The sequence below is a fragment of the Meleagris gallopavo genome, chromosome 2 (assembly GCF_905368555.1).
Source record: "Meleagris gallopavo chromosome 2, MGAL_WU_HG_1.1, whole genome shotgun sequence".
Lineage (NCBI taxonomy): Eukaryota > Metazoa > Chordata > Aves > Galliformes > Phasianidae > Meleagris > Meleagris gallopavo.
Genome location: NC_139405.1, coordinates 87,432,899 through 87,454,339, shown reverse-complemented (window position 1 = coordinate 87,454,339; position 21,441 = coordinate 87,432,899). Strand labels below are relative to the sequence as shown.

General features: G+C 44.7%; 1 protein-coding gene across 2 annotated transcripts in view; it reads right to left on the bottom strand.

Moving 5' to 3' along the window:
- ELOVL5 (ELOVL fatty acid elongase 5) overlaps window positions 1–20,309 on the bottom strand; it is a 38,134-nt gene extending 17,825 nt beyond the window's left edge. Inside the window, exon 1 of one of the 2 annotated variants that reach the window (XM_085216931.1) lies at window positions 20,170–20,309. In XM_085216931.1, the coding sequence (XP_085073057.1) occupies window positions 20,170–20,302 (133 nt within the window). In that variant the 5' untranslated portion in view covers window positions 20,303–20,309. Of the gene's footprint in view, window positions 1–19,336; window positions 19,723–20,169 lie in introns of those variants that run through there. The other variant, XM_003204431.5, reaches the window with a different exon arrangement.
- Between the last annotated feature and the right edge of the window lie 1,132 nt (window positions 20,310–21,441).

Here is a 21,441-nt window from a genome sequence, read left to right as displayed (position 1 = left end):
GACGTGCAGGGTCCCATGCACATCCCCAAGCAGAGCTGGGGCCCACTCCATCCCCATGGCTGCCTGCAGGACAGGCAGGGCCTCAATTTCATTTCAGCTTCTACTACCCATGACACCAGGAGAATTAAATAGACAAGAATGTATTTACATCATTTGTTGTTCTGTATAATGCCACATCCTTTCCACCATATCGTAACCTTGAGGCTCCAGCGCTCCTAGAGGATTTCTGGCTGTGCCCCAAGCCCATCTTTACCCACTGCATTTTCAAGGACACAGAGAACTTTCTTAATCTGTGCACACAAAGCCATTTCTAGTGTTTTCGTCTACATAAAGACACAGAAACTACCCTGAAATTTAGTCACACACACATACAAAACAACACCAAGAACTCAATTAAAATAACAGGGAGAGTAAAAAGTCTTTTGTAGTCCAGATTCATGCCAGTTTACTTCCCATTCAGAATTTTGAAGAAGTCTGGTCCAAATAAGTATCTACTTCACAAGAACATACATTCTTTAAATTGCTTTACTGTACCAATTACGACACAATTTATGAGTGCTGGTGGCACACTGGTGTCCTAGGAGCACTGACATCTAAGTGAGAAGGCTACGCTATCAGAAGCATGAACATCAGGAAGACTTCTAGAAATAAGTACCCGATTTCCAAGAAAAAGAAAGAAAATTATCCAGAACAAGCTTCTTTTTTAATCTGTTAGCTATTAAGTATCCCCGGAGGAAAAGTGCTCACTATGCAGCTGATTATTTAGTTTGTTGTCTGAAACCTCACTTACTTTATCAGTTGCTCCTTTGATCCAATAACAACTTAGTTACACATTCATCTGATAAACCATAACCTGCTTCTAACTTCAGCTTCCCGCTTTGAAGGGGAATACCTGAGATGGTACGGTTTGATTCAAAACCAAGGACTTGTTACACAAACTGAGCTCAATTCATAACTGATTGGCTACTAATTATTTTTTTGCTAGACATTGAAAGAAAATTCAGATATGAAAACAACTTGAAAAGTAGAAACAAATTACACCAAGCTATATATAGCAAAGAAGGAAAGAAAGGAAACTCCATGTTCAATCCTTTCATAAAACTGTAAGAAGAGCTCACTCCCAAAAGAAGACTTTCTGCAGACGGAGAAGACTTTCTACGTAGGAGGGCTGCTGCCCCAGGTAGCTTTTGTTCCACAGTTATTATACAGCATACCATAAAAGGCACAGTAGAGGAAGAACTACTCCTGGTGTTAATTTCCAGAATTTGCAGGAAAAAAAAGAAATTGTTTCAAAGGGAGCTCATTTGTATAATACAAAAACAGAGTGAAACAATCTGCTTTTGTTCCAGAGGGGGGTCATGTGAAAATGCATCAAGTCTGCTGCCAATAACTGCACAACATTAAACACTGCTTCAACTGCAGCAACTACAAGGGTTCTTTTTTAATTAGAATAGTTTCCCAATTCAGAGGAATATCAACTTCCAGAAAAATTAAACCAGTTGCTATTCGAAACATTGTAAGCAGCAGGTTTCCTAATACTGCAAATAAACAAATCCTGCAGCTCACCATATACGTGAACAGATAATCCCAGTGCTCCTTTACCTAGGAGTCATAGACCACAGCAAGGCACCACTGCTACCTGAAGTGAGAAAGACAACTGCCCAATTATGTCACCCTCTGCTTTCTAAAACAGGTACTTTTATATACATCATTTTCTCTAACTTGTTTTTCTACAGTGGACAGGAAATGAACCATCCTCTGCTACCATATTTTATCAACGCAGTAGGATCCCAGCACACCAGGGCAGGCTGGATCACAATATAGAAGCGCTCAGGTTGATGATCTACAACAGGCTTTACTCCTTAAGGTCCAAATATTTAATCTAGGAAAACAAGGATCTGGTGTTTTAAGCAAAATAAAATAAAAAGAACCGATTTTTCCAGATGCTGGGGAGTCTTCCATATACGTACATGGAGAATTCCTCAGAATTTATGGGTATTCCCATTAAAGGGCAGAAACCAGACCTCCAGTACACTCTGAAAAATGCACTGTATTTTAATTGCTCTTCTAGTACACAGAAAAGTCATGATAGTGCTCCCAAATAAGCCTCATCAAGGTCAAGAATGGTATTCATAAATGAAGAAAAGATCCATCCTAACTACTTGACTTTATCAATTATGTTCAGCAGAATGAAAACAGCTCTTACTTTCTCTTTCCCTATCATTTTTAGGACGGTAAGTGAGCAGAGTTTGGAAATCCATCAAAAAAGCCATTAAGGCTTCTAGAAAAAAATAGTCTGTGATGTGCCCAGATCCATTTCTGCTACTGTTACTGTGAAATTCTTTACAAGTATTAAGATATGCTAATACCAGATATCTGATCAGAACTCAGAAGAACTCAGACACCTACCCACACACAGTGACCAATATATTAAAAGTCTTAGTTCAGGGCATTGTGAAGCTACTACCTGCACTGGATAGAAGTCACTGGCACACATGAAGGCCATGAGATATCACTGTGTTATGCCACAAAAGTCCATCAGAAACCAAAACTGCCAGCAAACTGGGAGAGATGGAAGGACTAAGGTCTTGTCAGATGATGGAAGAAACTCAGTCCCAGTGAAAACATGAACATCTTTCCACTCCCAGAAGAAAAAAGGAAAAAAAGAAGCATGTACACTGCTAATTTGTTTATACTAGGAAGAGATGTGTTGTCATTCCAGGCTGTCATTTCAAAGTACTCAGTGTCTGTTTCCTTGGCTTATATTCAACCTCCTCTATGACTTGCATGCTATAAGCAGAGATAGGGTATTGCTAGGCTGCGTAGAGTACCCATTACAGATTGTGTCTTAGAAGAACACTTTGTAAGGCAATAAAAAACGCAGACAACCACTGATTTGTGAAAATGAGATGAAGTTTAAAGTTGGCAGGCAAAGGGCTGTGGCTGTGGCTGCTGCAGCTACTTGCACATCATCTCCTGTCCTGGCTGAGGCAAGCTGCATTAGGCACTGACAGGCCCAGGATGAGCACAATGAAGTAGATTCCATAGGGAGGAAGGTTTGGACAGACATAACAAAAATACTTTTTTTTTTTTCAGGGGTTGGTTGTTTTGACCTTTATCTCTTGAGGTCTGATGTTCCATCATACAGAAGAGAGAAAATTCTTGCTGACTAGGTGGCACAGAACATGAACATATCCAGGTTACTCAGATCATATAGCTCAAGAGAAAACAAAACCCTATATTTTTCAGTTGTAACTAGAGTACAGAAGAGCACAAAGCTTCTATGCTAGGAGGACAGAAGATATTAACAGGAAGCACAGAGTAGAGATGACTCTAACTAAGCCTTCGCCTTTGTAGTAGCAAGTACTATACCAAAGAAGTAACAAACAAATTGAGAGATTACATTTTTGACTCTTTTCATATTTTTAAAGCTATAAGGCAGCTCTAGGCAACTCTGATTTTCATAAAACCGTCCCCAGGCCCTTTTAATTACTGGCCTTCCAAGTCCACAACACAAACATAACAAAGGCTATAGTTTCATGTTGCTCCAACCAGATCAAAGCCTATCATAAAAATAGTAGTTTTTTTTCAAAAGTCTTCTGCACCTATCTAAATAGGAGTTGGGGGCATCTACAGAATGTTTCATATGCTTTGTCTATTTCTAGCACTTCACATACATACTCAATACAGTGCAGGTGGAAAACTTGAATGCTATTGAGATGCTCACCTTGGGCACAAGTGATCCTTGGCAGCTGAAAGCACAGGCCAAAAGCTACATTCAGATGTGTTTTTTCTCAGGACATTTTATTGATGTATCAGTGTTTTTCACATAGCAGTGGGAACTTGCCCTTCTAATGAACATCAAAACTGAAGAGCTGCTAAACACTGAAGCATTTTACTAGCTTATTCCATTCAAGGGAAATTCTTCTCCTACGCTTTCAACAGAAAACACATTTTGGAGGTTTTATGCCAAAAATTGATTTGAGAATTCTTAATCACATTTTCTTGTTGTTTTTTCTTTATTTTCCAGGTCCAAATTTCAGTTTCCAGTTCCAGTGACCAGTCACTAAAACCTGAAGGCTTGTGCCCCAAACAAGAGCAACAAAACATTTTGGGCTGAATGCTCGATACATTAAGAGCCCGCTCCCTTTAAGCAGAGGGCCTCAGCTTTTATCCTGCTTCTCCAGAACTCCCTGAAATAACAGATTCCATTTATCAAATCTAAGTGCCTCAAGTTGAGCTAAAAAAAATCCTAAAATATCCATCTAAATAATTGTTCTGACTTCTGAGCACAATGCAGAGTCAGGCCTGGCTGCTCTGCATTCTTGGAAATCAGCCACTTTCTCAGTTCTTAAATTAGGACTTCAAAGCCTAATTTTAGGCACTTGATTTTGAAAATCTTGAATAATGTTTTTAGTTGATGTTTCGCAGTCCTCACCACTGCAGAGGTAGCTCCTCTTTTCTCTCCTCCAAAAATAGCAATGGTCCCTTTTCCAAATACAATCATCACACTGCTGTTTGCAAGTGCTCATCTGCTTGATAATGGGAAGACAGCATCAATAACCAAAACTGGCAACTTTTTGCTGCCCATTTGCCAAAGCTGTTCAGTTTCTTCTTCACATTTCCAAATCCTTCACTCACATACATTTTCTTTGTCTTCTAACTTGTCACCAGCCCCAGATTTCCTTTTTCTCCCTTTTTAAACACCTTTTTAAGCCTTCAGCATGTTCCCTGTTAGCACTGACATGAAGTTTAGGATAACTCATAGTCCATTCAATCTGAAAGCATAGGTACACATGTTTTATGAGAAGCCATATGAAGTGTGAGCGCTGCAGATTTTTTTTATTTTTTATTTATATTATATATAAATTATTTTTAAACTTCACTTTGCAACTGTATCTCTAGCAAAGCATTGCAGATTTTCGGCCCAACTTGCATTGATGGTAAATCATCCTGTCTGCTGCTGACTCGCCAGGACTCACCGTGCTGAGCTTTTATGTTCTCCATCAGCACAAACGTAAGGAAGCTTAGAAATAAATTATTTGCACAAAACTCAGGGAAGTGTAAAAAAAAAACAACACAGGACAAAGGAAGAAGCTAGTCTCAAGAAGTTTAACCTCAGTGGTACTTCGAAAAATGTGAAAATGAAGGGGTAAGGGAGAGCTTTGCCCAGATAATTAGGGGGATGATTTCATGCCATTACTTTTTCCTGCCATTCCTCCCATGCCTCGCCAAATCCTTCGGCAGTGACTGCCTTTACAATGAAGAACAACTGAGGTAACTGAAGTGTTTAACAGGATAGAAACAAATATAAGAAAGAGTACAGCAAAATGGAATAGTTAATTGTCTTTCATACCCCATACCTCATTAAACCTAATCACCATCAAATAGATGAGGTAAGACAAATCATAGATCCCTGATTTAAATCACATTCTCAGCAGATCACAACTAACTCGATTTAGCTTGAATTAGGATCTGAATATCTTAGGATTAGGACATTCACATGCATTTCATCCCCTTGCAGCCAACGGTTGGTGCTATGCCACAGGATAACTTTAGCCTTAAGGAGGGCATTGAGGATGACAGCCAAGAGGGAAGAACAAGCTGGAAGGAACCAAGCAAACATTCCCATGGAATTGCTAAGAACAGGTGAAAAATAGGAGTGTACCGTTCTCTCTTAAGCCCAGAAGGATGCATCCAGCTAGAAATAATAGTTTCTCCATGCTGCAAAGTGCCAATTAGCAGCAGAGAATCCACTATCCTTTGGTGCTACGGTAAAATGCTTTTTGCAACAGTATGCATTTTCCAGGAATCATGCGTTCAATGCAGTGTCCTTTGCCCAGCCACTGCTCATGTTATCCAATAACCACAGAACCGCTCATCGCAGCTGCCAGCTTGTAACATGGTGCTGGAGTCATAACGTGCACGTAGCAAAAGTATTTACAGAAATAAAACGAGGAGGAAGAAAAGGCAAAGCATGCAGGGTGATTCAATTGCTTTGCATGGAACAGCACACAGCTTCAAAACGTGCAAGGACACAGAACAACCAACCACCTCTTGGCTATTAACGAACTGATTTTTTAAAAATGGGAAATAAGGCAGAAGAGTGGATAAATCTGTATCAAACTAGGCTGGATGGAAATGGAGAATATATGCATCTGTATTAGGCACAATAGATACAGGCTGATTATTTTGGAAGTAATGCAGAAGCAAAGCATTTCCTATACACTCTGCTCCAAACCCCTCCTCCCCACACAGCATATAAGTATTTGGTAAACAGCTGCTTTTCTAATGTGAAGCTCTCTTTTTATTTTTCCCAAAAAGCTTTGCTGGTATTGCAATCGAGAAAATACTGCTAGCAGAATTTTGTTTGTTGCAAGCCAGTAACAAGCTGCCTGGGAAGATAAGGAGATGTGACAGAAAGGAGGAGCCAGGAACTAAGTGCCAAGTGCCACAGCTTTTATTTCCCATCATTCAAGTGCCACCTGTAACAAGGGCTGCAAAACTCTTCTCCATTAATAAAGCAGTTCCTCTCATCTCAGACTGTACTCATCCTTGAGTCAACTTCTTACCTTGAGTCTGGTCAGTGAAGCCTATTTTCATGAGCCATCTTGGTCATGAGGCTGGCACCTCAACACACACAAACACTGAGCTGTACCAGCAGTACACAGTGAAGTTATTTTCTAGTAACAGAGTTGCTGAGACCACAGCCAACAAAGTCAAAGGACAGAGAAGACTGGTCTTGAGTGACCATCACCAGCACCCAGCACGGACAACAGAGCTCAGTGCAGCTTCAACACTGAGCCCCAGCTTATTCTTCCCTTTCTTTATAAACAGACAAACAAGCAAAGAAATAAAAAAAGTCACATTTCATATATATTATATTAAAAAACAAAGAAACAAACACTAAAACCAGAGCAGGTAGCAATACAAAGAGTTTTAAGTGAAGTCGCTCCGCCATGTGAGCCATCATCTCCTTCAGCACCCCACAGCAGCCACACCGACTTGGTCAGCCCAGTGGACATCTCAAGAGTGAAACAAAGCACAGGACTTCTGTAATTCTTAACTATTTTCTTAGCACTTATTAGCTTGATGTGCAAAAGCTTGCAGTCTGCCCTACAACAGTATGTGAGATTTTACTGCAGACATGAAACACTGTGCTAAGCAAAGAGCGCTGAGCACAGCTAACAGGATTAGAGATAAGGAGATTACCTAGGGTCCAGGGGGTGACTAGATGCAGTGATCACCAAAAAGCCAAGAAATTAGAGGAAGATCATGAACAAGAGGGTGACAGTCACAAAGATAAAGCTACACCATACAACCCTGATGAGTACAAGGATAACAGAGAACACAAAACCAAAATCTAAAAGCCTTGCTAAGCCATGTAGCTACAGTCTTTGTTCAAATGGGTAAATGGTATCTTTTGGAGGACCATTTGTGCTTGGGAAAACAGACAAAAATTCATCTCCACAAGACAACTTTAGGCAAGTCACTGCATGTTATTTATTTGCACACTTGCTCTTATTTCCAGTAAGCATGGTGGAGAAGTGAAATTCCCCAGCGGGATGCAATACACAGAAAAATATATGCAGCCACTGCATTCATTACAGGCCTCAAAAAAAAAGTCATTTTCTACTCTTATACACAAAGAAAATGGAAGCCCAGCTTACAGCTTGCTGTGCTACCATCTCTTCTCAGAGAGACACACATTACCAGAAGTCCATCTTGAAACTTACGCATTTTCCTGGAAGGCATGAACTAATGCTGCATGGCTGCAGCTGCACTGATACTCCGTACCTTCAGTGTAAGATGCTGAGCATCGTGCCAGGCAGCATCATACACTATGCAGTTGTGCTATCAAAAAATCAGGGTGTGAACAGCTTTGAATAGAAGAAGGTACTAAAGCAGCTCTCAGAATGGTGGGCAAAGTAACATGGAGAAGAGAGGAAAAAGCTTTGTTGAGATACAACTGTTAGGCCATGACATTATACTGCTCAGAACAAAACCCTGCAGCTACCAAACTCTGGGTTATCTGTAAATGCCTTCCTGGTGCGGTCAATGCATTCAAGAATCTTTTTGTTTTCTTGATAAAATGATTGACTCTCACAAAACACAGACTTGTTTCTATCTCTCTTGCCTTAAAATGGTGTAAATGCAGAGCTCATAGATCAGAAAAGCAGCTACCCTTGAAGCACTCAGAACTCACTCTCTTTTCACAGAATAAAGGAGATAAAAACAATTCTGTGGAAAACAAGATGGATTTTTTTCCTGCCCAGGACTGACAAGCAGTGTCAGAAGCAAAGACTAGATGGTCTAACAGCAGAGGAAGGGGACATAGGAGATTTCTCACAGATGCCTTGCTCCCATCTCTCCCAATGCTTTCCCTTCCTGTATAACATGGGTACCTGGCAGCATTTCATTCAAGAGTGCCAAAAAAGCCAACAGGCAGCCAGCTGGTGGTACTTCTGCTGCAGAAGCTGAGAGCTGAAAAGCCTGGGGGATCCCAAAGGACTTTGGGGCTGTACCTGTGTGAGACTCTGCACCAGCTGTGCCCCCAAAGGGCTAAGTCAGCGAGATGCATGTGATGCAGGGCACCAGGTCAAAAGCCCAACAAGGGCTGCTGGAATGCAGGCCTGACTCTGGGATAAACTAGAAAAGAAAGCATTTCTATGTATAGATATCCTGGTTTTCAAAATACTAATGCATCCAGACGCAAGCACTACAGCTCTTTACTGCTTGCTTTTGGGCAAGGAAGACCAACCAGTTGAGAAGATAACAGTGGTAAGGCTCGGTATGATCACATCGCTGGCTCTTTCTATGAACTTCAAGAAGATTACTCAAGAAATAAAAAGCATTGTCCACACATCTGGCAGCTGCAAGGCCATTTTCCACAAGTTCATAATATAAAAAAATCCAGGCACCTGCAGAAATCCCACAGGGAATACCAGCACAATGATTTTGTTTCCTCCAAAATGTTGTTGCTCTTTTCTTTTGGCAAGACACTGCAAATTCCTGGTGCAAGGGAAACACTCTTGCCATTAAAATCTCTCCTAATGAAGAAACCATCTGCACTAAAAACCCAGCTATGGGGTTGACCCCATTCTCTATCCAGTATCCAACCCGGTGACCTTGCCAACAAAAACCTTACTAAGTTGTATAAGCTTTTTTAGTTCACTACCTTATAGCAATGAAACACATTGCTGCTGCTCTTGTATGAGTAAGGTGTATGATCTCCATGACAAGATGGTGCAGCCAGCAAGATGGCAAGTGGTATCTCTGCTTATAAGGAGGCATGGAGTGAGCTCAAGCCTCAGCTCCTCAGCAGAGTGGGCTCATGACAACTAGCATAATTAGAAAGCTTCTAAAGGCAGCTAGGGGCTGCACTACAGATGGAAAAGGAAAGGAGTTGTCTGCAAGATGCTGGTTCCTGGTTAGAAGCTGCATATGGAGGAGAACAGAAATAAAAAGGAAGAGGACCTAGAGAAGAAATAGAGGACAGGAAGGCTATGGAGTTGTTAAGGCTATGGAGTCTTTAAAAGCTGAACAACTTCAGAAACAGTTAAAGGAGGAAAAGAAGAAAAGGAAAAATTTGGAAGAAAGGGCTGAGATTATGCTTATGCAGGCTTCCTCCCACTCAGCACTGCACATTTTATAGGACACTAAGAGTATCCCCTGAACACTGGGATGGGGATATCTGGGGTGATTCCGATGACAGCGAGCCAGAGGAAAATGATCCTTTGTTTCCCTTAAATCCTCCTGAATATGAAGCCAGACCTGCTGTTCATACAGAAAGAACAGAGAGACCTTGGGGCATTACTCCGCAACATAATACAAAAACCATGCCTCAGGATCCATTGCAATTAATATATTTGCAAGAGACATATAACAGAAAACCAGGTGAAACTGAAACCGATCACTTGTGGCAAGTATGCTTAAGTGGTAGGGACTGAATAATATTGAATGGGAACAAAGCAAACAGCTGTTGGGGTCAGGGAGCTTCCTTAAATTTGGGACCCAGTCTGACAAATTCTATCACAGGTCCATTAGCATATTGGGCCACAGGCACAGATCCCATGGAGCAAAGTGACCCCCCCCCGTAGTCCCCATCAAATCCCCGAGGAGCTCTGCTTCTGTGGCAGCGAGCTGTGTGCCAGCATCTGCCCCCAGCACAGGGACACCTCATGAGGTCATCCTCAAGATGGAAACTCCTTACCTGTGACAGATACCAGTAAGCGACCAATACCGAGCTCCTCGAAAAAGACTTCCTATATGCTAATAGCTGACTAACTTGCTATGGTATTGAGTGATATAAAAGAGTAATGGTGCATATAATCCCTTACATATAAATTGTTGGCCAGGGGGTCCCTTCCAACCCCATGATGCAGTGGGAGGGCATCCCCAGCAGCCTTGTCTGACCCTGTTCTTTAGTTAGCACACGACCAGGTGACCTTGCCATCATGAGCCTTGTTAGGTCATGTAAGTTTTGTTAAAGCACTACCTTGTAGCAATAAAACACACTGCTGCTTCTCTCTTACAAACAAAGTATATAATCCCATCTGCAACACAGACAAGGTGCAGGCTTTTCATGCTTTCAAAAGCTTTAGAGCAAAAGCACAGAGGGTGCCTTCACACAGAGGGTGGTGACACACTGGAAAAGGTTGCCCTAGGAGGTTGTGGATGCCCCATCCCTGGAGGCATTGAAGGCCAGACTGGATGTGCCTCTGGGCAGCCTGGTCTGGTGGTTGGCGATCCTGCACATAGCAGGGTGTTGGAACTGGATGGGCACTGTGTTCCTTTTCAACCCAGGCCATTCTATGATTCTATGATTCTGTGAAAGGCAGGGTCAGTACTGTAATTCACATGGTGTACCTATTCCAAACACAGGGACAAAACATCCAAACTCATCAAGGTAATGAGTTTCCTCCCTCTGCCCTACAACCATCTCTTTCCCTATCAAGCAGTACCAGATAGGCACCTTCTGCCTCACAGCTTGCCTGCTCAAGGAAGACAGCACAGAAATGCAAGGGGCACCCCCGCCTCTGCCCTACAGAGAAAAAAGCAGAGGAAGTTAGGATAGCCCTCCGAAACAACCCAGTGAGGAGTTTTTGGCCATGTCCATTCCACCACCTGTTTCTCACTACATGGCAAGAAACCAAGGCTGCAGCAAAAAGGCAGGTAACGGAAGAATAGAGACAAGGAGAAAGATGCCTCTGTTTTTAAGGCAGAATTATAAAACAGTATTCAAGTATCGCCAAAGTAAAATGTGTTGTACATACTGCATCTTACATATTGGAAGTGTTCTGGTGGAAAGCACAAGGAAAAATGCGGTACGTAGAGTCACAGAAGGTCATACAGAACGTGCTAATGTCATACAGAGCTACCTCATAGAGACATCGTAAATGTAAACACTACAGCTTGAACTGACAGATTATTGCACTGTAAAAGCAGCAATAAAAGAGGCCCAAGATGTTCACAATACAAAAGACAGATTTTAAGATGCATTAGTATCTGTCCTGCAAAATGCAGAACCAAGGATGGATGCAATCCAAACCAGCTGTGAGAGAACAGGACTTAAGGTGGGGGAGGAGGGAGCTGACCACTGAGAGATTGCACAGAGACCAAGGACAGCCTCCTTCACAAAGGGGCAACCTGTCAGTCTGCAAGAATATCCAACAGAAACAGAAACAGTGGAGAGAAATAGGAAATGATAAAAATAAAAAGCTAAACACTAGGTGTCAGGTGACTCTGACCAAAAACACAGTCAGTCTGAAGCTGAGGATTGTGGAAGACAGAGGAGATGTTCATCAGTATATCTTAATGCTCAGTATTAAAGCATATTATACTGTAAGAAACAATAATTAAGCCCTCAGTAGTGATCTGAGACAAGACTCAAGTGCAGGAGCCTGAGAAGAAATGTCAGTGACTTTGATTTTCTGATAATTCCAAGTAGTTCAACTCAATACCCAGCTCCGATAATTAAATTTATTATATAGGAAAAACACATTGCTAGATAACTAGAAATACAAACGAAGCTTTCTCCTTTCTGCTTACAGCAAAGTGAAAACCCAACTTACAGTGTATTTTATAAGCACTAATCTTTTGCCAGGAGTGAAAGATAGGAAGGAATTAAGTTTTGTTTCATTAGCCACTCTAGTAGAACTCTTCTAATTCTATGGAAAAGACAAGCACTTTAGCCTGCATAGTAGTACTCTGCACATGAAGTTGCCCAGAAAGCAAAACCAGACCTTTACCTTCTGAGATGCACCTGTGGATGCTCCCTCTCTGGAAGCATTCAAGGCCTGGCTGGATGGAGCTGTGAGCAACCTGGTCTAGAGGGAGGTGTCCCTGCCTATAGGAGGGGGTTTGGAACTAGGTGATCTTAAAGATCCCTTCCAACCCAAACCGTTCAGTGATTCTGTTATTCTATTTCATGTATGTTTCGTACAGACTGGGTAGAACGCAGAATGCTTCAGATAATAAAACCACTTACTAATGTTGGCAACTCTGTGAAACTTGTCCCCCAGCTTCTCATCACAACCATGGGTCTATTTTTAATTCACATTAAAAACAATTCTTTTGTCCAAAATACCTCTTCCATGGACCTACTTTAAATATCTAAACACAATCCCAGTGATTGGAGGTGGTTGTTCCACAGTTTTACCACTATGGCATATGAGTCCCCCGCACAGACGTGCCACCTGAAAACAAACAGCAGAAAGGGACTCTCCACGAGGTAGACCTGTCATTGCAGACAGGGGAAGTGCGGTGCTCAAGCCCACAGCCTCACAAATGTCTTTCACGTGCTGACCCCAGCCAGGACTCCTCCAATGGCTCAGCACAGAGCCCAGCTCCGCTCACCCGTTCTGCAGAACAACCCCCCAGAACAGCTGCTGAGCCAGCTTCCAAAGGGCAATGCTGAGAAAGGGGAAGAGAGAAACGGAGAAGGGAGAAAAGGAAAAATGAAAGGAGAAGAAGAGTAGAAAAGCTCTTAATGTTATTGATAATCTACCACATGCACACATTTGGCAACTCGCTTATGTAAGTAGGTTATAGCCACCTCCTCCAAAGGCAACAAGGAGCACTCAAGCACACGCGCTGTTCTAAGGTGATCATTTTCCACACACTCTAAAAGTTGGCTAAAACCTGGTGAGAGCCCTGTGTTCTCACCTACCTTCTTGAAGACTCAAACTCCACTTTAAGTTTCTTAAGTACCAGTTTTAGCACACAGAGCCAGCCCACACAAACGCCCAGAGAGCAGACCTGTGCTACATGCAACTGATACTCAGCCCTGCACATCATTTGAGCCTGATGTGCCTGATATAAAACCAAGGAGCGTTTAGCCCTCACAACTGAAAGTTCATGATAGCTCTGCTGGAGCTTATATTTGAATACATTACCTAAATGAGCTCTGTACTGTACCTAGAAGCAACGAGTCAATTAGGTGGGGGATTTGAAAAAATAATACAAAACCTCTGAAAAGAACATTACTGATCCCTTCCTGTATCATAATGCAACCACTTAGCAGTGGTGATAGAGCAAGAAATCAATACAGAAGATAAAAAAGTATCAAAGTATGTTATTTTTGTTCTGCAAGGCATCCTCAGGTTTGCAGTTTGCCTTTGCTTGCTTCAAAGGCAGATGACGATTTTTGAAAGGACAGAAGAACAGGTAACATAGTCAGGGATTTCAGAAGCCTATCAAGGAGAAGCAAGGGCTGAGTGGTGCCTCAAGAACCCCCAGACATTTCAGGATTACTTGGGAACCTGGTAATGGCTGCAAAACCAGGAGACAGAGCTAGAGTCATGTAAACTGTCATGGTAAGAGGCACAACACAAAACTGACTCTAATAATGGCTTATGTCTATGCAAAACTTTTACCTATAAGCAGCTATTGTATTAACAGGGCCATGATCTACACTGAAATGTAGCAACCCTTCTGGGACGACCACTTGTATTTCTTTTTTCCTCCCTATTTTTAACAGAACAACAAGGCTTCTGAAATGCATCAGTCCTTACTGACTCACCTGGTGCCTTTTGTCTCTATCAAACAATGGGTCTGCTACTCCATACATCGCTGGTGCTCCCTATGTGTGCGTCCTACAGCAACCACACTACTTCTGAAGCTCTTGCAGAAGGTGATAGGGATGTCTGTCCAGAATTTCACTATAAACAGCTGCGACCCTGCAATCCACACAGCATCATAGCATATGCGTACAAATGCAAGTGTAACCATACATACAAATGCAACTTCAAGATTCTATATATTTGTCTGTTCATTGTTTTTTACTCAGAAGGCAGTGAGGCACTGGCACAGCTGCCCAGAGAATCTGTGAATGTCTCATCCTTGGAGGTGTTCAAGGCCAGGCTGGATGGGGCCCTGGGCAGCCTGATCTGGTGGAGGGCTGCCCTGTCTATATCAAGGGAGGTGGAATTGAATGGGTTTTAAGATCCCTCCTAAGCCTGTGATCCTACGATTCTAGGATATGATACATAACTTGGGGCTGCGTCCTTCAAAGCCAAATCCAGCTTCATGGCCTTCTGCCCACAGTTGTCCTATAACTCCTACAGGAGGCCTAGCTCAGAAACATGTAAGCACCGTATGAACGAGCTGAACATGCATGCATTTTGGCAAGGATAAGAGCCACACACCATAACCATCATACAAGCTAAACTTCAGCACACATAAAGGTTTCTCCAATTTCTTTTTTTAAAGAGCAGGGTTAAGCGCTGCAGAATGCCATGCTACTAATGGTTAATTGTTTAATTATTGTTGTTTAAGTCAAAGGTTCTCCGTAGTGCTTGTCTAGAAGATGATCAGCACTTCTAAAAGCCAGCTGGGAACAGGATGTAATCCTTCAGGAGAAGGTTAAGAGAAGCTTTTTGACTGAATAACATGCATAGAAACAGCACTCTTGAGGGGAAGTCTTCAAGATCACAGTATGAAGGTTTCCAATTTTCCAGATGTTGATTGCCTCGACTGAAACCATAGCAGAGGACATAGGACTGACACAAGACCACAGCCCTGTGCTGGGATAAGTCTATCAACAGCTGATAAAGTAACAGCAAACATACAAGGAGATTTTTTTTGTGCATTTCTGAGAGCTTCAAACCCTGGACTGCCCCATCCACATCCACAGTTTTAGTTTACTTTGAAGCCTGGTGGCAGGTGGTGCTTGCTGGAATTGCCTCAGACTTCCATGAGCCTCTTGGTGCCGAGGTTCCTCAAACGTACAGCAGCTGAAGGAGGGAGGCATGTTTCATAGCTGGCCCCATCCAAGGGCTCCTCAGCCAGCATAGGCACAGCACAAAGACTGCCTCAATCCTAAATGCTCCCCTGCATGTCTGTACCAGTATTTACAAAAAAAGCATTGGGAAATAAGGCACCTGAAAATTTGCATGTTTATGAACTAAGTAGTTATACATGTGGCCTAAAACCATAGGATATTGTGATGTGTTTTTTAGTCTAATAAGCTTAAACACCATATTGTGCAACTCAAAACCTGTTAGTTTTGGTCTATTACTGGTATCATCCCTAAAATTGTGACACCAACAGAAACATCTATCAGCTTCCCTGAATACTAGTGTGCTATTTGAAGTCAAGCCTATGGCATTTCTTTTACTGCAGAGCGCCTTGATTTGCAAGGGGAAGGAAGCAGTTATCCTCCAGTCAATGCAACTACAGCTGGTAAGAAGAATAACAGTTTTGTCAAGGTCACCAGAGGGAGAGGGGAGCACTTGGAAGAGGTAGCAGGACAAGGACAGTTGCTCAATGTAAATGACAGCGTAAATTCACAGATACCATTAGGAAGCAATCAGCAAAGCATAACTTATGTAGTTAATAATGCTTTAACACAGGTATGCAAAATATCCAGATGCACTGGGATGGTGAGACCCGACCCTAGTTTACAACAGTGAGTTCAGCATTAGTAGCATGATTCATTTGTTCTTGGAGAAGTGACAGCTACACTAAGCAACACACATCTGCAGAGTTGTGCACCTGGTAAGGGAATTTGCTGAGCTGCCATCATGCTTTCTCAGCGCTTGGTGCTTTGTGCTTTCCGTGAGCCAACCATCTCAGTGAGGAAATGAAATAATTCTTCAGCATGTTGACCGCACTGGGAGAGCATTCCCAGGTCACATACTTTGGGCAAGTTTGTTCTTGTGCTCTTATTTACCCTGTTCAGTAACGCGTCCCAAACACCAAAATACAAACAGAGAAACCATGGTGGTACATTTTAGGAAATAAGATCAATTTCAGTAGAGCATACAGTCTGCATACAGTCCACTACAACTATGAGAGCTACGTTGACAGCAAGATTCAAGGCAGCATTTGTGTGATCTGATCATTTGTTTGAACAAAGAAAAGCAATTGAACTGGAAGCAAGATTTCAAACATCCTAACTTCTACAGAATTCCTTACTTATTCTCTTGATTTGTCTGGGTGTGGACAAATGTATGCGATCTCTAAGGGAACAACTGCTTAAATTCTTTGAAGTGCAGGAATCTGTGTGCTGTTAAAGCACTTAGAAATCACAAAACCAATTAGAGACTACACTGGACATGACAAAACAGCTACAGATTACAAGGATTGTTGTCGGTTTTGTGAAGTGTTTTGAAGTCTGAGTGGCACACAGTAAGCATCAATTTCTGAAGTCTATTATACAGCTTTCAGAAGCATATGTTACGTCCTGGAAGGATATAATTTGGTACATTGTAAAAACAGGAGAATGTTACTGCTGGAGCTGAGGCCAACAGTCTCAAAAGCATTCACATGTATCAGGCCAATTCCAGATACAGCAACGAAGGAGGACAGAGATTAAGACAAAATGAGCAAATTGACTGGTTGCTCAGGGAAGCTTATAGCAAAAAGCATCAAAATAAATAGGTGTCTTCATGACCTATACAAAGAGGTGGCAAATCTCTAATGGAATTCAGAACCTTCGAAAAGGAAACAGTCTGTGAAACATCTCAGGATAACACACCATTTGCAGAAGTATTCCCTGGAGGTGTTCAGTGCAGGCTGGATAGGGCCTGGGCAGCCTGATTAGTGGGTGGCAACCCTACCCACGGCAAGTGGGTTGGAAAGGTACTGTCTTTAAGGTCCCTTCTGACCCACACCATCTATGATTCTATGTGTTTCTGCTCCTCAGCAGTGAAAGTATAGGCAGGTTTGAGGGAGCATCTCCAGCACTGCCCACTTCAGCAGACATGCTCTTGTCTTATGCAGACCACTTCTGCATAAGACAAGAGCAGCTTGGCTTCTTGCCTCAGAGGCAGGTACCTTTGGCCAGGCAGCAAGCTGACAGCAATAGTGACAGCTGGAATGCCTCCCAGCTGCTCTCTTGCACAGTCACTGCTCCAGAGACTCATTCCTTCAAGTAGTGCTGAACCAGTAGAAGACAGCAAGGACAGGAATTGTTTTGGCCTTGCAAATCACTTTTGTATTTGAGCAATGCCATGTTGCCGTACCCTGGTGGATATTTTGAGCTCTACAGCCACAGAAGTGTTTCATGTTGCAACGTTTGTGGCCCAAAAATGAGGAAGGTAAAGGAATGAGGTCTGTTTGCTGTGTGAAAGCATTTAACCAGTTACCAGCAGAACAGCACTTACAAAGAACGTGCTCACCGACAGCTCAATGCTGGGCTTCCCACGTGTGACAACTCAAACAGGAACACCACAGCAGTTTGGAAACCTACAATGGTCAGATCTGCATCCAAAAAATCAGAACCTTCAACAGTCTTTCCAAAAAGCTGCACAAGAATGAGCAATTGAAGTTACTATACAGGAGCCTGCCAAACTCACAGTATTCTTCCCAACTGACAGATAGATTTCTCTGTTGTTGCTCTGTTAACTGTATTTTCTCCAAGTTAATGCCTCTTACGAAGGTCAGTGTGGAAAGAACAGATAAGATGAGAGAATTCAAAATATTTAATTTCAGCTCTGACTGTTCTAAGGGCAAGGAATGCAGTGAGGAATTCTTCCTGAGAAACGTAAAGACAACAACTTATTGAAATACTGCACTAAGTATACCTAAAGGTCAGTCAAACAGCACATCAGCTGAATACCCCTAATGATGCTCTACAGATACACGTGAGTTTCATTCTAAGAAATCAACTGTTGATACAGAAAGTAAACCAAACTACCCAAAGTATGATTGCTTTTTAAATGAGTACGACCACAGTGGGACAAACAGAGCAACTCATCCTGAACTTGCAAGACAAAGCTCCGTGACACATTAACTTCATGACTGCTCTCCAATTGCTTTTGAATGCTAAAATACTGGGTATATTCATATTCATAGAATTATTAAGGCTGGAAAAGACTTCTAGGACCACGTAGTCCAACCATCAACTCATCACCACTGTACCCACTAAACCATGTCTCTAAAACCATGCCTCTTAGCTTAGTCTGCTTACAATTTCCTTTGCTTATTATGGACAATAAAAACACAAAAAGAAACCCCAAAGTGCTTCCAGCATGCATTACTCGTGCAAGAAATCCAGCACAAGATCCCAAATTCTGGCATGTTTTACAGTGTCCTGGACCCATGAGCTCTGTTGGTTGGCATCTTTGATGTGGCAAACCCATTGCTAACCTTGGTGCAGTGCTCTCTTTAACACGTGCAGAAAGCTGGCAGGGATTTCCAGCACGCCAAGCATGGCCATCCACAGGCATGCAAATTTCAAGGGAAACCCTTCATCTGTGCCTACCAACAAACACCCCAGCCAGCAAAATGGTCCCGTTCTGGAACATGCTTTGGTTACCTGCTGCTCCAGCAACAGATTATGACTGCTGCAGCTCAGATACATGCACTCTTTAGAAGAAGCTCTGACCTTCCTTCCTGAATAGCAGCAGATAATGTTGTGCACTGCAGGCTTACAGCCCTGATGCTGTTCGTGCTGCTGCTCCTGGCAGCGAGGGCACACCAGCACCCAGCACGAGCCGTGAACCCTTCCAACAAACCCTCAGGCAAAGGAACGAGGCAGGCTTAGGCTGGAATACCTACGTTAGATCACCAAACCCTTCGGTGCTATTCATGACTTGGCATTAAAAACAAACAAACCCTCTCCCTCTCTGCCTGCAACACGCATCCGCGCTGCGTCCCGGCGGCAAAGCCCTCCGTCCCAGGGCCGGCGGCAGGTCGGGCGCTGCCTTACCCTGGGAGCGGACTCGTGCGAATGGCCGTGCCCGGCCGAGCTGCCCGAGCTCCCCCTCGCCTGGCTCCAGCTGCAGGGCGTGTGTCGTTTGCACGGAGCGGTTTCGAGACTTCCTGTTCGGAAGCATCCTAAATACAACAGCACCCGCGCCTTTTTCTCGTGTTGTTTTTCCCTCCTCACCATCCCCGGCGGCCGGGCCGAGCTCTCCGCCTGCGTTTTCCACAGAGGCGCTAGATACTCCGCGTGGGAACCCAGCGCCGCCGGGGCGCCGCCGGCACCTCCAGCCTCCCGCAGCCGGAGCGATACATCAATCCGTATCCGGCCGGAGCCCGTCGTGCCGAGCAAGCAGCGGTGCCCGGCGGGAGAGCTCGGCCCCGCAGAGCCGCCTTTGTCTGCGGACGGGGAGCTCCCCGGAGGCACCTCCACCCGCCACGGCCCCACGCGGCACGCTCTCGAGACTCGAGACGGAACGCGGCGGCGACGCGGGGAAGTTTTCGGCAGAGCCCACGGCACGTGGCCGCCTCTCGCTCCCGTCCGTCGCGCCTCCCCCCCCCACGGCCCGGCAGCGCCCCCGCGCCGCGCGGGGCTCGGGATGCTCCGATCCACTTCCGCGGGGCACAAAGCGCGGACGCCGCCCCCGCGGCTCCGCCGTTCCCGTTATAGCTCCGCCGCCAACGCTTTTGATTCCACGTTTTGTTTTGTTTTTTAATTCCTTTTTTTTTTCTTTTTTTTTCGCTCTCCCCACACAGCACGCAAGGAGAAGGACCCGCTTCCCCATCGCGAAGCGGGAGGGCGGGGGTCGCGAAGCTGCAGTAGCCATGGCGATGCCGGATTGCATCATGCTCTTCGGAAAGCGATTTGGGGGAAAAAAACCCGGTTCGGCCCCCGCCGCCCGCAGCCCCCCGCACGGCTGCCGCCCCCAGCCCAGCCGCCGCCACACCGACCACCCCACGTCCTTCCGGCACCTCTTCCTCCCGGGCACGGACGACCGCACCCCAGACCGGCGGCCCTACCTGACGGCGCGGCGGGCTGCGGGCGGCGGCGGCACCGGCCGGCTCTGGCACGCTGCGGGGCGACGGGGGCGGAGGCGGGGGCGGAGCGGTGGGGCTCCGCCGCCCCGCGTCCTCCCCCGGTCCCGCCCCCCATGGGCTGATCGTGACGTAACGATGGTGCGGGTGGCGAAGTGGGGGTTGGGAGGGGGCGCGGTGTGACGTCATGGTCGGAGAAAGCCTTGGCTGCGGTGGAAGTTTTGGGAGCGGTCGCGCCGCCATTTTGTGGGTGCTCTGGGTTGGCCTCGTGGGTATGGAGTGGGTTGGTGATCACAAGGACCCCTGAATTCATACAGGCTTGGGGCAGAGTGACTGGCGGGCTGCACAGAGACAAAGGATTTGGGGAACAGCCGGCTGAACGTGAGCCAGCAGTGTGCCCAGGCGGCCAAGAAGGCCAGTGGCATCCTGGCTTGTGTCAGCAGTCGTGTTGCCAGCAGGAGCAGGGAGGTGACCATCCCTCTGTATTCAGCACTCATGAGGCTGCACTTTGAGTGCTGTGTTCAGCCATGGGCTCCTCACCACAAGAAGCGCGTGGAGGCCCTGGAGCGTGTCCAAAGGACAACAAGGCTGTGCGGAGTCTGGAACACAAGTCTTATGAGGAGCAGCTGAGGGAACTGGGGTTGTTTAGTCTGGAGAAAAGGAGGCTCAGGGGAAACATTATTACTCTCTACAATTACCTGAAAGGAGGTTATGGGGAAGAGCGGGGCCAGCCTCTTCTCCAGGTAACAGTGATAGGATGAGATGGAATGGCCTTGGGTGGCACCAGAGAAGGTTCAGGTTGGATATTAGGAAAAATTTCTTCTCAGAAAGGGCAGTGAGGCACTGGAATGGGCTGCCTGGGGTGGTGCTGGAGTCACAGTCCCTGGAGGCGTTCAAGAAATGTGTTGATGTGGCAGTGAGGGACATGGTTAGTGTGCATGGTGGGGATGGCTGTGCTGGGTTGATGGCTGGACTAGATGATCTTACAGGTCTTATCCATCCTTAATGATTCAATTATTCTATGGTTTTGAGGTGTCAGGCTGGCTTCAAGGGCATAGGGTGGAATGGCAGCACTTGGCTCTCAATGCAGAGAGCCCATGGGGAGCCCAGCAGGAAGTCCAGCTGCCTCTAGCTATGCCCAACAAGTTGAGCCTCCACACTGACTCCTGAGGATTAAACAAAATATTGAGAGGCTGCTCATTAAGTGAGCATTTTCCATCCTAGTGAAAAACAATATGGGATAATGTAATTAAAGAC